The sequence below is a fragment of the Leguminivora glycinivorella genome, chromosome 27, assembly GCF_023078275.1.
Source record: "Leguminivora glycinivorella isolate SPB_JAAS2020 chromosome 27, LegGlyc_1.1, whole genome shotgun sequence".
In the NCBI taxonomy this organism is placed as follows: domain Eukaryota; kingdom Metazoa; phylum Arthropoda; class Insecta; order Lepidoptera; family Tortricidae; genus Leguminivora; species Leguminivora glycinivorella.
In genome coordinates this window covers 3211251-3230546 of record NC_062997.1, presented here as the reverse complement: position 1 = coordinate 3230546, position 19296 = coordinate 3211251, and the positions used below count along the sequence as shown (strand labels likewise).

At 35.3% G+C, this 19296-nt stretch overlaps 1 protein-coding gene across 1 annotated transcript; it reads left to right on the top strand.

Moving 5' to 3' along the window:
* Nucleotides 1-3216: 3216 nt before the first annotated feature.
* Nucleotides 3217-17938, top strand: LOC125240200 (protein SGT1 homolog). Its single transcript, XM_048148024.1, has 6 exons — nt 3217-3330; nt 4053-4163; nt 5637-5838; nt 6451-6536; nt 7432-7536; nt 17459-17938. Exons 1-6 carry the CDS (start codon nt 3298-3300, stop codon nt 17564-17566), a joined length of 645 nt encoding a protein of 214 aa, XP_048003981.1. The 5' UTR covers nt 3217-3297; the 3' UTR covers nt 17567-17938.
* Nucleotides 17939-19296: the final 1358 nt, after the last annotated feature.

Sequence of the window (19296 nt, the reverse complement as noted above, 5' to 3'; positions counted from 1 at the left end):
GCCGACCTTTTGACTCAGTTGAACACCGTTGCATACAATACAATACTTTTTCTACGACCATGCACTTAGTTTTTAATAGTTTTCTTGAACAACTTTCGTGAAATTCACACTGTTTCCTGTATTTTGACGCGTCGGCCTCCCTCTGTTCCTGCACTCACCCTGTCGCTCGCACTCCCCCGCGCCGCCGCCGCCAGCCCCCGGCGCCCCGCGCCCCCGCTATATCCCTTAAAGGCATCCTCACAATACTTTAAGAGCTATATCGTATGCGTGGGTGCGCGGGGCGCCGGGCGGGGGCGGGCATCTTTTATGTAGGGTTTTAACGATCTATGAACGACTCTGTAAATGACGAATAACAACACGGGAGTAGAAAAAGATAATTTCTTAATATTTGCCACCCCTAAGTAGCCGAAAGGGATAAAGTCGTGCATTAAGCTAGGAACATACTACACGGACGTCCGCGGTCGCGCGACCGCGACCGCGACCGCAACCGCGACCGATCAGTGTGCACGGTCTTCGGGACGTGGCTTCGGCTGACCAAAACATACAGCGAGCCAGATTTCGATCGGACGCACGTGCGCTCAAGGCCACGTCCACGACCGACGATCGATAGTTTGCACGGTGAAGTGTATTTCATTGTCTAGATCCGCGGCCGCGATCGCGCGACGGCGGACGTCCGCGTAGTATGTTCCTAGCTTTAGAAAGGTACGACATTGACATTTCTGTAAACGTCGGTTCTTTTGTAAGTTTCGTCTATTCAGTAGTAGGTAGAGATACCTATTATTATTTATTATGTGGTAGGTACAGTTAGAGAAATGCAAGTAAGTTATAGGTAGACAAGAAAAGGTAAAAACAACTCGCAATACAAGTTAGTTTTTATTTTTGTATGCGTAGGTACCTAATTTTTAATAAATGTTATAATTTTCACAGTGTTTAAATAGTTAATGTTTTAAGTTTTGACCATAAAATAATGTTTTTGATTAATACATATACTTTAGTACACTTGATGACATAATAGGTTGTTTTAAATATTATTAAGACTAGTGTAATTTATATGATATTTAATTATACATATATGTTTACCAACCAATAAACATATACAACCATTGATAGCAACTAAGTATCACATCAGAAATAAAAATATTAAAAGATAGAGAAAACAAATGCCTGGAAACTGTTGTTTTAAATTTGCTCATTAATAAATGCTTAAGCAATATACGTCAATAAACAGATAAGTATGTTGAAATCATAAAAACCTTTGTTTTTTTAACAGAAACATCAGCCTGTATTCCCGGTAGGCAGAGCACATGAAACAGCTCAAGTTGGAGTGCCACTCTTGGCAATTCAGGAATTGAAAGAAAAACAAATAGGCTAGTTTCCTATAATTAAAAATAAAATATTTAATGCAGTGCACGAAATAAAGCACCACAAAATTAGAACAAATATATGGACAGTGGTTGTGTTTAAACATAATTTCTATTTAAGAGGGCTTTCGTGTTAAAAATAGTGAAATCGCAACCGAGCGCTCGATCATACCGTGTGTGGTATCAAATTAAAGGGCTTTGCGAGTAGTTTATAAATATATATCACATTATAGGACTTTTTCTACTTGGTCTAACAAAATATGAGAAAATGTCCAAAAGTGGTAATAATTGTACCGGTGAAGGCTCGTTTTCAAAAAATTGGCAAAAATCAATAATAGCAATTTATAATCACTAAGGCATAACAGCAACTTAAGTAAACGTTGCAGATTAATTTAGTACAAAACTTACTTCTATGTGATGTAGATTTTCAAAGAAATTGTCACTTAATTTTAGGTAATTTCTGAAAAAATTGAATTCGCCTTAGGCTAGTTTACTCTTTTTCAAAAACTTAAAATAAAAATCTAGTCTGAAATGATTGTGGTACAGGATATACGAATTATAAATTTACCCGTTTTAATATTCAAAATTGTCCAAATTTTACAAATAAGATCGACTGATTCAGCTCTATACGTGCGTTTTTCTAAACGTGCATTAGAGAAAAATTCATAATTAATTTAGTGAGTTAGTTTTCAAAAATCCAGTCTTATAAAAATCGAGATAATAAGATGCTCTAACTGGAACTTGAATTAAATAAATCTATTGGATAACGGAAAGTGTAGTATTTCACCGACTAAAACTATCAATTTTACATTCTTTTGATGTTTTTTTTTGAAAGCAGCCTTAATAAGTCAAAGAGAAAGATATAAAAGTAAATGAATTGACCGTGACGTCACTCCTCAGTATTTCATAGTAATTCCATATTAGCAAATCGTTTTGACAGTTCTTAAAAAGAAGCTGATTTGACTCGTAGGAAACTAGCCTATTCTTGCAATAGGTATCTCACTACCAACTTGAACGACATCGACACCCACGGGAGGAGAGGCCACCCCTCTGCAAAGTTCTAAAATAGTGTTAATCTTAATGTCATTGATAATGCGTCATTATTATATAAACCAGTATTCATAGACTTCAGATGACGGGTTTGATGCTCTCACCTGCAGCTCTGCAGTTTTTCTCATAGGCATTGAAAGATGTCCTAAGATATCGTAAAAGCGCTTCCGTTCGTTCCTGCTATATCGGCTCCCCACCACCTAAACGACGGTAGGTAATGGAACGAATTAATTAGTACATTTGAAACTAAAACTTTTATGTGTTTGCTATCTTATTTATTTGAATTTGTTATTTATTAATTTTCTTCCTTTTTGCTGAGTGGAAATTATCGATATGTACCATGATTAAAATTTAAAATGGATAAATCTACATCCCTAAAATACTGCGTTTACACGTTGGCGCTTCATTCAGTTGGTCGTCAGCCGTCAGAGAGGACAGTAGTGAAATATTTACGAAAATAATAAGTTTATCTATGCCAATAATAGTGTAGATTTTAGGAAATAAAATAACCTTGCAAATGTTTAATGTACACACACACACACACATATTTGACAACGTAAAAGACCTAGAATTTCTAGCTTTTTCCATTCCACGTCCATCCATGAAGAGCCACATAGCTAAAAACCAACGTTTCTCATATTACCCACACATGCACAGCTAAAAACCAACGTTTCTCTATTTTAAATATACTACGGCTACGGCTGGTTTGTATTGAGCACTGGGGAACGTTTGGTTGCGTTTGGCCCTACATCTTGCATAACTGGCAACATTGTATTTTGGCTGTCAATGTCAACTGTCAGTTCCAGAAAAAACTATTTTTGTCGAATGCGGTGCTAGAATTTTCCAAACAACCGTTGCCTACGGGAGAGATTAAAAAGTCTGAAATATGACCGACACAGCAGAAAATACTATCGCAGCGGTAAGTGTAGCATTTCTTAACTATTCATTCTTCTAAGACTATATTTTAGAATTCATGTTTCTCGGCCTCTCTCTTTTACCGTTCTGTTTATCATTTTGGTGAAATGTTTATGATAAATTTATGCATAATCATTGACTTATTTACTTACCCACTGATTCAAAATAAGACTTGATAGATGTAATGTTGTTTTCGCTTTACAGTTTAGTTAATAAAGTGCATCGTAATGCAGAAGGTTATATCTTTGTTTATACTTTAACTAAGGTTTTACCCGAAGAGGTTGAGGTTTTTTTTTTAAAGATAACACGGGAGCAGATGTTATTTCTCCTGTTGATGTTATGACAAAATATATGATTATGAACAGGTCAATCCTAAAGGCAATATTTCAACAGGACTTTCAGTATTGTGGGTAGAAAGCACATACATAGTACAATAATAATACTTGTTCTTATTGGCAGTCTACAAGTAGTACAACTTACAGCTGCTTATAACTTACTGCATACTTGAAGTTGTGGTTGAAGTAAGATCATGGTAAGTTGATCTAAACTGCCTGGTACCTACCCCCTCAATACATGATCTTCAATTAGTGCAGTGTATTGAAATATGAGGGTACTTCAACAAAACCAGTCCGCATTTGTCAAGTACGCGATCACATGTGCTCTCCCGAATTTCGGCGATATTTCCGCGATAATAATAGTGTGTAAATGTACAATTGAAATTTTCAGAAGCCAAAAATCAAGCATGACTGGTACCAGACAGACGCACAGGTGGTGGTCACCATTCTGCTCAAGAACGCGCCGGCTGACAAGGTGAAAGTTCATTATGGAGACCGCAGTGTAAGTACTCTTGCAATAATTATGTCTACAACCCCTCAAATGCCTTGTTGCCTTGTCCCATATCTGTCACAGACCATTTATACTGTAATTTAACAAATTGAATAATTGTTTTTTGTTACCTCCCATAGAAAATATCAAGTATAGGGTAGGTTAGTTATGCCTTTGTTTTGTTCATCAGTATGACTTATGTTAGCCAACTCCTCAATTAACCCGTGGAGCATCCTATAGACACAAGGTGTCCGTAACTAAAATATGTAATTTAGGGGGGTGGGCGCTCCACGGGTTAAACACAGGTGTACTGGTAATTCACAATTAAGATTCATTTGACTCATTCTCGTCCTCTTACAACACACCTCTCTGCTCCGAACCAACTGACCACCTTCTACCCGCTTTTATTTTTCTTAAACACCTCAAACTACCTTCAATAAAAATATCATCGGTATTACCCACAGTAAAACTGCTTAAATCTGTAATTATAGTAATAAATGTAACGTTAAAATCAATGAAAACACTTATATTTCACCACATAAATTATTGCGAATGAATTGCCTGTGTGGTGACGGGTTAAGAATTTCACCAAAAACAGCTTTAGTAGTTTCATGTGCTCTGCCTACCCCTTTATGGGATACAGGCGTGATTGTATGTATGTATGTATGTATGTATAAATTATTGCTCACTGATAGAATAAATACTGAATTGAGAACATAGTCTGCATTTCTTAACCCATTGACTGTCATAGTTTGATATTTGAGACACACAAAAATCCAGCTCATTTCACCAATGCTTGAAAAATAAGACATGGGTTCATGTAATGTCATACCTGTTCTTGTTCAACAACTTCTTGGCAACACAAGCATGTTTGAATCTGAGAGGCTAAGCTACTGATGTGCCAATAGAAAGTTTCCAAAATTCTAAAATTTTCACATAGGAAAACTTCAGCATTGTATGCATGGAAACTTTCCATTTCTAAAATTTAAATTCCCTTTATTTTAGAAATTTTCATGAATTTTTCAAGAAATTTAAGATTTTTTTGGAAAGTTTCCGCAAATTTCCCATACAATTGAGCGGCAACAATTTTACTAGCGCCATCTAGCGGTTCGAGTTGATCAAAGTAGTTGTTCAGACTTTTATTTGAGTAAATTAAAATAGAAAATGCTATTACTTGATCTACTTTAACATTTTTAGACGGAATAAAACAAAAAAATAAGAATTTGTAATTTTTTTTAATTTTATGCTGTATGAAACTAAACTATTTTGATCAACTCATGCCGCTAGGAGCGCTAGTGTGCCTGTTGCCAACTTTGGCACCGAGCTGCACGTATTAACTCGTAGAGTTTACATAGTATTTGGTTTCCGCAACTTGCACACCACTAGGCTAAGCGGTTAAAATATGACTGTCTATGCTACATGTCATGACAGACTGCATATGTATTTGTATATTAATCACTAGATCATTAACTATGATTGTTTTAGCTTTCAGTGTCTGCCCCACTACCAAACACAGATGCCGAGTACAGTCTAGAATTAGAACTAGCACATGAGGTGATTCCTTCCATGAGCTCCCACATAGTGTCTCCGTCCAAGATAGAAGTCAAGTTACGGAAGAAAGAGGGCCTGCGGTGGGCCAAGTTGGAGGGGGAAGGGAATGAAGAGAAAATAAAGGCTATACCACAAGGTTAGTAGGAATTATACAAATGCATTATATAACCTAACCACAAATATAAAATTTTGAAAAAAAAAACCACCCTAAAAAACCCCTGTCATAGTAGACCGATTTTCATAAAACACTCCCGATTCAAACAAAAAAAAAACTAAATCTACATTGGTTCATCCGTTCGGGAGCTACGATGCCACAGACGGACAAACAGACAGACAGACACGGGAGTGTTCTTAGCCAGGGTATAATAAATATGTACTAATAATTGCACCGGACCACTCATAACTGAGCATTTCTTTTTTTTTGCCAATAAAAAATTTTTGCTTGTTTTAGGGAATTTTAGGTCAATTGTACTCAGAATCACGAGTACTTTGAATCTCACTGGGAGACAAAAAGTGTCCCAGAATTTCCATACATTTTTGTTACTTTCCTCTTTTGTTACCCCATACAACATGTACGGAAAATGGTAACAAAATAAGAAAAAATCTTATGGGAATTTTTTTAACTACTAGGATTGAAAAAGCTTGTAATTCTGAGTAGAAATAGCATTTTTTTTTTTCAAAAGTATCACACTTCATAAAAGTGGCAAAAAAAAAAGAAATGCTCAACTAATAATCCTTCTTATTTCAGCTGTCATAGATGCTTCCGGGCCTCCTGCGCCGCCGAAGATATTCAAAAAAGACTGGGATAAAATTGAGAAAGAGATTAAGAAAATGGTATGTTTCTAATTATTTGACAAATGCATTATTAGATACAACCCAATTTGTCCCAGAATCACAATCAAACATTATGAAAAAATGCCTTGTCTTATAGTAGTACTGTTATTTCTGAGACGGAAACACACATTTTATAAGCCTCTTACAACTTGGCAAAATAATGGCAACATCCCTTTGATTTCTATTCTTTTTTCCAGCCTAACCTTTTATTACTTATTTACTTATCCATACTAATATTATAAATGGGAAAGTGTGCGTGTCTGTTTGTTTGTCCGTCTTTCACGGCAAAACGAAGCGACGAATTGACGTGATTTTGAAGTAGAGATAGTTGAAGGGATGGAGAGAGACACTAGCTACTTTTTGTCTCCTATCCCCCAACTTCCCTAAAATTGGGGTGGAAGTTTGTATGGAGCATTTTTTTTTTTAGTATGGATAGGTAGACGTTTGACCGCAATTTTCGAAAATATAAAAATAAATTATCAAAATTATATAACTAATAAATATTGATACCTACTTTACATTAAAATAACTAACTTTAAATATAAATTAAGAAATCTTTTCATGTAACTTTTTTGATTTCATTTTCCTAACAAAAAAATTAATTATAATTTCGTCTAAAAAAAATCATAATAAATATTTCTGTCATGTCAACAATTTTTGTTGTAAATGGTAAAAGAGGAAAACTGCACATGTCATTGAAGTGGCCAGTTACAGTTAAGTGGTACGTAAAAAGGTGATCTGTTCAATGAGCTCATAAACAACGCGCTCTTCCAGTAAAAATATACGGCAGAACCGAGTACTATCAGCTGACGAGGTGAGAGAGCTATGAACAAGAGCTTTGTAAGTACAATAAGTAATTTTAGTGCAATAATGTAGTACTGCTACTTGACAATAGATGGCGCCACTAACAAAAAGCATATTTTTCCTTCTCATAAATATATATATTAAAATATACGGCGAGGGATCAGACGAGGTGCGGAGAGCCATGAACAAGAGCTTTGTAAGTACAATAAGTAATTGTAGTGTGATATTAAAATCCACGCCACGAGGGTCGCTGAAGATAGGAAGGCGTGGCGCGAACTTGTGAAGGTATTTTGCACGTCTGTGTGCTTAGCCGAATGCGCAAACGATCACGAAACGCTCACGATAATATATCTTTCTCTATCTGATATCGCTCTTGCGTGTTGGCGCGACAGAGTCAAACTACATTTCGCGGCGTTTCGCGTCGCAGAAATATAGTTCGGCTACGGGGCATGAGGTGCCTTAGGACAACAACAACAATGAATTAAAATTATCAGTACTGCTACTTGACAATAGATGGCGCCACTAACAAATAGTAGATTACGTACTTAAGCCAGTAGAATAAGAAATGTTTGTTGACCTTGGCTCACACCATTACATCGTCACTACTTTTAAAAAAACTTGTATCTTCGTCTGTCAATGAAAAGAAAATTGTAGTATGTATGGAATGCATATAGACTTACTGCGTTTTAACTTTGAGGAGCAGCGTGAGATACGAGATTTTTAGGGTTCCGTACCAAAAAGGTACAACAGGAACCCTTATGTTGCGACTCTGTCCGTCTGTCTGTCCGTCTGTCACATTCCTAAATATCTCGAGAACTACTAATGCTATCAACTTGAAATTTGGAATAGTTATGAACATTGTAAACCTCTACAAATAGAAACTATAATTTTTTTAAATATATTAATTTTAATTGTAGAAAATGGCCAAAATGAAAGGGGGGCAAACTGTAAATTTCAAGTTACTAGGTCAAGTGGGGTATCGTTGGAAAGAGCTCAAATTGAACGTAAATAAGGTATTTTTTATAATTTTTTTGTTGTGGAAAAAAAAATAATTTTGAAGGAAAATGTAAAAAAAAATACCGTCCCCCCCCCCCCCCTTATCTCCGAAGTTTACCAACGAAAAATTATGAAAATTTTAGTAAACATTGGTTTTATGCTAAATATTACAGGAAAAATATAATCGTGTTTGTATTTTGAATACTTTTTTTAATTCACAAAAAACTTTTCAGATTTTTACTTTCAATTTACCCACCCTTGCGGATGTATATCGTACTTCAAATTAATACGAGATGTTACGTAAACCATCTTCTGTCCAATAAAGTAAAAACTGTTTAAATCGGTTAACATTATAAAGAATTATCCCTGAAAAACCAGGTCGCGCAAATTAGTTAGCATATTGACCGGGAGATGGCGCTGTACACAATAATACTCATTAGTGCCTATACTTTTGTCTTCTTGTCAAGTCAGAGTTATATGAAAATATGAGATTATTTTTACTAGGTAGTTTGAAAGAAAGTTTGTACGGAACCCTCGGTGGGCGAGTCCGACTCGCACTTGGCCGGTTTTTTTTAAATTAGTGACGATATGCATTCCATACATACTTACTACAATTTTCTTTTCATTGACAGACGAAGATACAAGTTTTTAGGGTTCCGTAGTCAACTAGGAACCCTTATAGTTTCGCCATGTCTGTCTGTCCGTCCGTCCGTCCGTCCGTCCGTCCGTCCGTCCGTCCGCGGATAATCTCAGTAACCGTAAGCACTAGAAAGCTGAAATTTGGTACCAATATGTATATCAATCACGCCAACAAAGTGCAAAAATAAAAAATGGAAAAATATGTTTTATTAGGGTACCCCCCCTACATGTAAAGTGGGGATGATATTTTTTTTCATTCCAACCCCAACGTGTGATATATTGTTGGATAGGTATTTAAAAATGAAGAAGGGTTTACTAAGATCGTTTTTAGGGTTCCGTACCTCAAAAGGAAAAAACGGAACCCTTATAGGATCACTTTGTTGTCCGTCTGTCCGTCCGTCCGTCCGTCTGTCAAGACCCTTTTTCTCAGGAACGCGTGGAGGTATGAAGCTGAAATTTATATCAATTACTCAGGTCTACTGTCCCTTGAAGCTGTGAAAAAATCAAACTTCTAAGCCAACGCAATCAAAAGATACAGCCGTTTATGCCGCAAATTTTCGACACTTGCAAGGGAATCAAAACCTACAGGGTGCTTCCCGTGAACTCAGAATCTTGAAATTTGGTACGAAGCAACGTCTTATAGCATAGATAAAGGAAAAATTACGAAAACCATTAATTTTTAGTTACATCACATAATATATTTTTTTTTAATAATTGTAAACCTTGCAGGTTTGTACGGAACCCTCGGTGCGCGAGTCCGACTCGCACTTGGCCGGTTTTTTTTTGATAATATTAATATTTTTGGAAATAATCGCTCCTAAAGGAAAAAAAGTGCGTCCCCCCCCCCCCTCTAACTTTTGAACCATATGTTTAAAAAATATGAAAAAAATCACAAAAGTAGAACTTTATTAAGCCTTTCTAGGAAAATTGTTTTGAACTTGATAGGTTCAGTAGTTTTTAAGAAAAATACGGATAACTACGGAACCCTACACTGAGCGTGGCCCGACACGCTCTTGGCCGGTTTTTTTTAAAGTAGTGACGACATGTCATATGAGGCTTTTTATTTACTGGCCACATTTATTATACATAATTGTATGCATATAATATTGCATATTATGCAGTTCGACGGAGCCGGAAGGCAGTAACTCCGTCTAGCGCAACGGCTTGAAATCTGACGTTTTAGGATGGAGGACGGATAAATTGAGTACTGCTACTTGATAATAGGTGGCGCAACTAACAAGAAGTTTATTTTCCTTCTGCTAAAGTAACCTCAAAAACATTTTTTCAAGTGACCATTTCAGGTTATTGTTTTAGTTACGTCCATCTTTTTAACCCCCGACGAAAAAACGACGGGGTGTTATAAGTTTGACGTGTCTGTCTGTCTGTCTGTTTGTCTGTCTGTCTGTCTGTGTGTGTGTGTGTGTCTGTCTGTGGCATCGTAGCTCCCGAACGGATGAACCGATTTGTATTTATAGTCTAGAGCCAATTTGGCCACAAGTCGTCTCCTTCACGATTTTCGTCGACATCTCTTCTAAATACCTAAAACAGGTATGGATATGTTCCTCGTTCTCTCCAGATTACGAATTGACCTGTTTTAGTTTAAGGAGGGGGACGGGTCGAGAAAAAGGGGGGAAAGATGGCGACCGACCATCATAGATATTTATTCACAATGGCACCAATCTGTTCGTGCGAGGTGTCATTTGAAAGATTATTAAACCTACTTTAATTGTTTTCAAATAACTATGCTCATAAAAGTAACCGTTTAGGAAATATTTGAAAATATGTGTTTTTTTATCGCGCTTGAATTGCACAAGCACTAGTAAAAAATGCGTCTAACTCAATAAACAATAACTTTACCGCAATTGATGTTATTATAAAATTTTCGCGTCTATTCATGCTCTTTCTAAAAATATAAGTTTCATTGGTATATGATAATATATAACCATGTAATTAAGAATTTTGTTTGGCAGGGGTTATCCTCCAGGTCGCATAAACGGGCGCTGACCGTAGTAAAGTATTCAATATTTTTGAGGTCTTATTTTACGGATCCATATGTGAGAGGTATCGTTTGAAAGATAATTAAACCTACTATAATAGTTTACACATAACTATAGTATTAAAGGTAGCTGTTTACATAATATTTGAAAATATGTGTTTTTTATCGAGCATGAATCGCACAAGTACTGGTAAAAAATGCTTCTAAGTCAATAAACAATAACGTTACCGCAATTAATGTTATTATAAAATTTACGCGACTATTCATGAGCTTTCTAAAAATATAAGTTTTATTGGTAAGTGATAATATAACCATTAAATTACGAATTTTGTTTCGTAGTGGTCACTCCACCGGTCGCATAAAAATGAGCGCCGACCGTAGTAAAGTATTCAATATTTTTAAGTTCTTATTTTACGGATCCATATGTAAGAGGTATAATTTTAAAGCAAATTAAACCTACTATAATTATTTTTGAATAACTATAGTTATAAAGGTAGCTGTTTACAAAATATTTGAAAACATGAGTTTTTTTTTCGAGCACGAGTTGCACATATACTGATAAAAAATGCTTCTAACTTAATAAACCATAACTTTACCGCAATTAATGTTATTATAAAATTTACGCGAAATTTCATGCGCTTTCTAAAAATATAAGTTTTATTGGTGTATGATAATATATGACCAAGTAATTACGAATTTGGTTTAGCAGGGGTCACTGGGCCATTTTATTCAAAGTTGTCCACCCCGAAAAAAGTTGATATGAAAATGAAACCGATAGAAATTTATTAAAAGCTATTTTTATAGATTCTTTAATAAATAAATTTATATAAAATATAGAAGGTTCACTTGAATTTTAAGTAATTAATGAAAAAAATATGTTTTTGTTGAGTTGAGGAAAAGCGAGTGTTCCGTTCCGCAACCAAATTTAATCGCAGATAATGTAAATATAAAAGGTTTGGGAATTTTACAATATGTTTATTATTCATTCTAAAATAACAAATGAAGAAATTACACTTTTATTTTCACATAAATGCGGACTACTATTTTTTTAAACCCATATATATATCCGTTCCGTTACTTTCAGTACAAAGTAGAGGAGAATTTTTAAGATTACTATACTGTTTCAAAAGTTTATAGGATGCCATCACTTGTAATCAATAGTTTAAACGTTACTATTTCAATATAAAATAACGGAAACGTAGTTTAATAACAAATTGTATTTAATTTTTGCAAATAAAACTATTTGAAACATGGGACAGTAACGGATCTGACTGTATGGGTAACGGATGAAAGCTAAGGTCTCGTCTACACTTGAACGTGAGTACCTAAGACCTCCAAAGCATATCGCGCATAATGACTAAAACAACCGGAGTGTGTAATCCGTGATTGATTACCATATTTTAGATGAATTAGTTTTAATTCCATACGTTTTTCTTTTATTTCCCGCAATAAAATTAAACTAAAACATCACATTAAAACCACATGAATACCGCTTTATACTTCCATTCCGATACGTTTTTCTTTCCGCCTATACGAAACCAACGATCTAGTATCGGATCGGAAGTAACGGAACGCTACCTCCGGCGATATTTTACTTAATTATTTCTTAAATAATCACAAATCTTGCTTTTAATTGGCTTATTTGGTTTCAGTATTAGTGCTTTGTTTTAGGAATCGATGTTAAAAGGTTGCATATTACGTATTTACCCGCAAATTTGGTTTCGGAAGGTGGAATGAGAAAAAGTTACCCCTGAGTACGAGCTACTTTATTGCGTGTTTGGCGGCAACTGGCAAATGCAAGATGGCGGTATTGAGTAGTTTTAAATTAATTTTGCCAAGCTGAATAAAATGCTACCAAATGTTAGGAACTTTCTTTTAATTTTAACAGTCATTCTGCGGTTTCGGAATGGAAAATTCCACAATTACCAGATTCCGTCTCGGCAAATTATACTTAATTTTAAATAGTACGTTTATTTATTAACATGAAATATTTTATAACATAATAGCGTATAACTCAATCTTTTCAAATTATGCCGTCATCAATATTTAGTACAATTATTTATAGAATAAAATCCATAAAAAAAACGATATTTGACGTGGGACAGCAAAAAATTGCCCATTTTTTATCACATTATAATTTTTAACAAATACATAATTGTAATAAAAATTTAAATGAATATTGTAAATTACTGTCAACTAAATTTGGGTTCGAATAAAAAATTGTCTTCATTAGTTTAGACTCTTTAAATACGCTAAATATTATATCAAAAGTATGGGACAAGCCAAAAACGGGGTGGACAACTTTGAAAAAAATGGCCCCACTGCGCCCTGTCACGATATTGGGTGCTGACTGACGTCGCCAAAGTTTCTACGTTACTCAGTTCCTATTTTACTGATAAATTTGTGAGAGGTATCATTTGAAAGCATATTATGCGTACTATCTTTATTTCTAATATTTCAAGTCGAAACTGTAGAAGTTTACAAAATATTTGATTAGTAATATGTGTATTTTACTGTGCATGAATAGCATTGGCATTGATAAGACACGCTTCTAGCTCAATAAATTATAGTTTTCCGCAATTGAAATAATAACAAAATAAACGGAAAATGTATGACTTACACAAAAAATAAGTTTGGTTTGTATTGCATAAACAATTAATTTGAATTTGTTCAGCTCACCTACTGCGCACCATCATATAAATGGATGTCCACCGTCGTTGCCTTTTTTCATGATTTTTCAGATTTTATTTCACTAATCGTATATTCATAATAAATATAATCTATCACGTATCGAATTTACTTATATACTTAATTGATCAGTAAAACAAAAATCTATAAAATGATGAAAAAATTAAGGCAACGGCGGTGGATATCCGTTTATATGACGATTGACCGTGCGCAGTGGGTATGGTGGACAAATTAACATTTAATTGTTTAAGCAAAACTAACAAAACTCATTTTTTGTAAAGGCCATACATTTTGCGGTTCATTTCGTTATTATATCAATTGCGGAAAAATATAATTTATTGAGCTAGAAGCATGTTTCACTCGTATCAGTGCGAATGCTATTCATATACAGTAAAAATACACATATTGTCAAATATTTTGTAAACTTCTACAATTACGACTAAAATTATTAAAAAGTAACGATAGTACGCATAATATGCTTTCAAATGATACCTCTCACAAATTGATCGCTAAAATAGGATCCGAGAAATACATAAAATTAGGCGACGGTTAGCACCTATTTACGTCACGGGGGTGCAGTGACACCTGCTAAACCAAATTCGTAATTACTTGGTTGTATAATATCATACATCAATAAAACTTATATATTTTTAGAAAGCATATGAAATGTCCTGTAAATCTTATCATAACATTATTTGCGGTAAAGTTATTGTTTATTGGTCATGCACCAAGATACAATATTAAAAATTATGAAAACGGCAACGAAAATGGTCATCCATGTAGATTGTAGGTATATGACGGTGCGCAGTGAGTATGATGGATAAATTAACATTAATTGTTTATGCAATACTGACAAAACTTATTATTTGAAAAGGTCATACATTTCGCCGTTTATTTTGTTATTATATCAATTGCGGAAAAAATATAATTCATTGAGCTAGAAGCATGTTTTACTCACATCGGTTCCAATGCATATTTTCAAATATTTTGTTAGCTACTACAGTTACAACTAAAATTATTGAGAACTAATGATAGTACGCATAATATGCTTTCAAAAGATGATCTGAAAAATATAGAAAATTTGGCGACGGTCAGCATCCATACGTGGCCGGGCGCTGTGGCCCCTACTTAACCATATTTGTAATTACTTGGTTATATAATATCATACACCAATAAAACTTATGTTATTAGAAAGCGCACGAAATTCCGCGTACATCTTATACTAACATCAATTCCGGAAAAGTTGTTGTTTATTGATTAAGAAGCATTTTTTACCAGTAGGTACTTGTGCGACTCATGTCTATAAAACACATTTTCAAATATTTTCTAAACAGCTACCTTTATGATTATAGTTATTTGTAAAAAAATATAGTAGGTTTAATTAGCTTTGAAACGATACCTCTCGCATATGGATCCGTAAAATAGGACCTCAAAAATATTGAATACTTTACTACGGTCAGCGCCCATTTCTGCGACCGAGCAGAGTGACTCCTGCTAAACCAAATTCGTAATTACATGGTTATATATTATCATATACCAATGAAACTTATATTTTTAGAAAGAACATAAATAGACGCAAAAATTTTATAATAACATCAATTGCGGTAAAGTTATTGTTTATTGAGTTAGACGCATTTTTTCTAGTACTTGTGCAATTCATGCGCGATAAAAAAACACATATTTTCAAATATTTCGTAAACGGTTACTTTTACTATTAGTTTCTTTTGTCTGAAAGCTGAGCTAGTCGGGAGTGTTCTTAGCCATGTTTCATGAAAATGGGTCGACCATGTCGCGGTCGGGGGTCAAAATTTAAATTTTGTTGTTAGGTTAGTTCTTAAAGCATAACAAAGGTTAATCCGTAATTATAAAAACCGGCCAAGTGCGAGTCGGACTCGCCCACCGAGGGTTCCGTACAAACTTTCTTTCAAACTACCTAGTAAAAATAATCTCATATTTTCATATAACTCTAATGACTTGACTAGAAGACAAAAGTATAGGCACTAATGAGTATTATAGTGTATAGCGCCATCTCCCGGTCAATTTGCTAACTAATTTGCGCGACCTGGTTTTTCAGGGATAATTCTTTATAATGTTAACCGATTTAAACAGTTTTTACTTTATTGGACAGAAGATGGTTTACGTAACATCTCGTATTAATTTTAAGTACGATATACATCCGCAAGGGTGGGTAAATTGAAAGTAAAAATCTGAAAAGTTTTTGTGAATAAAAAAAAAAGTATTCAAAATACAAACACAATTATATTTTTCCTGTAATATATAGCATAAAACCAATGTTTACTAATATTTTCATAATTTTTCGTTGGTAAACTTCGGAGATAAGGGGGGGGGAACGGTATTTTTTTTTACATTTTCCTTCAAAATTCTTTTTTTTTTCCACAACAAAAAAATTATAAAAAATAGTTTATTTACGTTCAATTTGAGCTCTTTCCAACGATACCCCACTTGACCTTGTAACTTGAAATTTACAGTTTGCCCCCCTTTCATTTTGGCCATTTTCTACAATTAAAATTAATATATTTAAAAAAATTATACTTTCTATTTGTAGAGGTTTACAATGTTCACAACTATTCCAAATTTCAAGTTGATAGCATTAGTAGTTCTCGAGATATTTAGGAATGTGACAGACGGACAGAGTCGCACCATAAGGGTTCCTGTTGTACCTTTTTGGTACGGAACCCTAATAAAGTGGTGCTACAATTTTATTACTGTTTCAAATATTTTACATTGCTATTTGCTCAAATTATTGATAAATTTTGGAAAAACCCCCGACCGCGACATAGTGAACCGATTTTCATGAAACATGGCTAAGAACACTCCCGACTTACTCAGCTTTCAGACAAAAAACTAAATCTAAATCGGTTCATCTGTTCGGGAGCTACGATGCCACAGACAGACAGACAGACAGACACGTCAAACTTATAACACCCCGTCGTTTTTGCGTCGGGGGTTAAAAACAAACATAAACTCATTTTGCACTCTATCTAAATATAAAACACACACAATACAACCAACCTTTCCACCATTCAAAAATTAAAATTTTGAAAAACCCCCGACCTCGACATAGTGGACCGATTTTCATGAAACATGGCTAAGAACACTCTCGACTAACTCAGCCATCAGACAAAAAAAACTAAATCAAAATCGGTTCATCCGTTCGGGAGCTACGATGCCACAGACAGACACACACACAGAAGACAGACAAACAGACAGACAGACAGACAGACGGACAGACAGACACGTCAAACTTATAACACCCCTTCGTTTTTGCGTCGGGGGTTAAAAACCATTCTGGGCATTCTGTTCTGTGACGGACTGAGTGAACAAGTCAATGAATGGAATGAGTGAGTCGCGTTGAGCGAATGTTACGCGCTGAGTGAGCGGCATTCCACGCAAAGTAACAATGACTGAGTGTTACGCGCTGTCAGCTGCAAGCAATAATGATTACAAGCTTTTATTCAACTTGCCTTGTTAGTATGTTAGTGTGCGTCAAAACGTAGAAGCTAAATTTGACCCACTTCCCGGTTTCCGATTGAGCTGAAATTTTGCACACATATGTAAATCACGTGACAATGCAATATTATGGTATCATGGAGCTGATCTGATGATGGAGCAGAGAGGTGGTCATAGGAACTCTGTTATGAAACGTCGTATCCCCATCGAGTAAGGGGTTTTTAGAAATGTCTCGGAGAGCAGTAGATGACTGTTGAAAGAAAGGTACAGTCGGCGATAAAAGCTTGTGCCAAAAATCAAATTTTTGCAAAAACTTATTTGGTTTCAGGTGGAGTCCGGAGGCACAGTGCTCAGTACAAATTGGAACCAAGTCGCCAAAGACAAGGTGGAAGTCAAGCCGCCCGATGGACTCGAGTTCAAGAAATGGGATCAGTAAACTTAATACAACCAACATAGTCATACAAAGAGGATCGAGTGTACCATAGCCTCGTGGCGCCCAATGTACTTTCTAAAGTACATAATGGTTTCAATGGAATTTTAACTTTCATGTAAACAAATAAAATATAATTTCTTTTGTTTCTAAAATTTTTCGAACAAATGAAATTGAATTCAATCTCAAGTACAATAAGAATCAAGATTCTCTAGCAAAAATTTTGTATGGTGGGCGCTACGAGGATAGAATAGATAAACAAATGTGAGTGTGCACGGGAAAACGTCCCACTTTGTCGATTGCTATAAAGCCGCTTTGTCAGTTTATTCATATAAAGATACAAGTAAATCTCGCCCTAATGGTAACCGGCAAATTGGGACGTTTTACTAAACACATTCACAAATAAGGAAAGAGTTGTAACTCAGTCAGTAAATGCAAGTTATTTTTAGTGACATCTAGCGTCAATCACGCGTCAAGTAGCGTAAATTATCAGTACCAGTACTCGACACTCGACAACAGTGTTGCGTCTACCAAAAATATGATATTAAAATAGTTTACAATGATTTACTATTGTAATATTAACTAAAAATTGTTGAGCATTAGACTTTTTGTTAGTCGCGACATCTATTGATAAGTAGCAGTACTGATAATTTACGCTAGTTGACGCGTGGATGACGCTAGATGTCACTACAAATAAGTTGCATTTACTGATGTATGGAGTTACAACTTTACCCTTACGTATTCCTCTATGGAGTATACAGAGAAGTAGTTTTAGCCCGCAGCTTCGCTCGCGAAATTCGATCATAGGCTAGTCAAATCAGCTTCTTTTTAAGAACTGTCATAACGATTTGCTAATATGGAATTACTATGAAATACTGAGGAGTGACGTCACGGTGAATTCATTTACTATTTATATCTTTCTCTTTGACTTATTAAATAGAAATTATGTTTCCTGCTACTACTGTCCATATTTTTCTTTTTATTATGTGGTGCTTTATTTCGTGCACTGCATACAATATTTTATTTTAAGTATAGGAAACTAGCCTATTGTGGATTGTTCCATACAAACTTCCGTCCCCCATTTTCGGAAAGTGGGGGGGTACACTCTCCATCCCTACAACTATCTCCACTTAAAAAATCACCGTCGCTCCGTTTTGCCGTGAAAGACGGACAAACACACAGCAACACACACTTTCCCATTTATTAAAAACTTTTATTCAACTTGCCTTGTTAGGTCAGGATCTTAGTTTGGGTCAAAACGTAGAAGCTAAATTTGACCCACTTCCCGGTTTCCAATTGAGTTGAAATTTTGCTCACATATGTAAATCACGTGACAATGCTATATTGTGGTATCATAGAGCTGATCTGATGATGGAGCAGAAAGGTGGTCATAGGAACTCTGTTATGAATGTCGTATCCCCATCGAGTGAGGGGTTTTTAGAAACGTCTCGGAGAGCAGTAGATGACTGTTGAAAGAAAGGTACAGTCGGCGATAAAATCTTGTGCCAAAAATGGATTTTTTGCAAAAAAACTTATACGTATAATATTAGTTTGGACCATCCATCCCTGGCCTTTCTCCCATATTGGGCAGGCCGTCTACTTGTAGCATTTTTTCCGTCCCAATTTGGGCTTGACAACACACGACGTTACTCAGCGTTACTCCAACCTTGAGCTGCTGTCCTCACTCTTCAAACTGTCTTCGCTTAGCGTGCCAGGAGTGCGCAAACTTGCGCAGC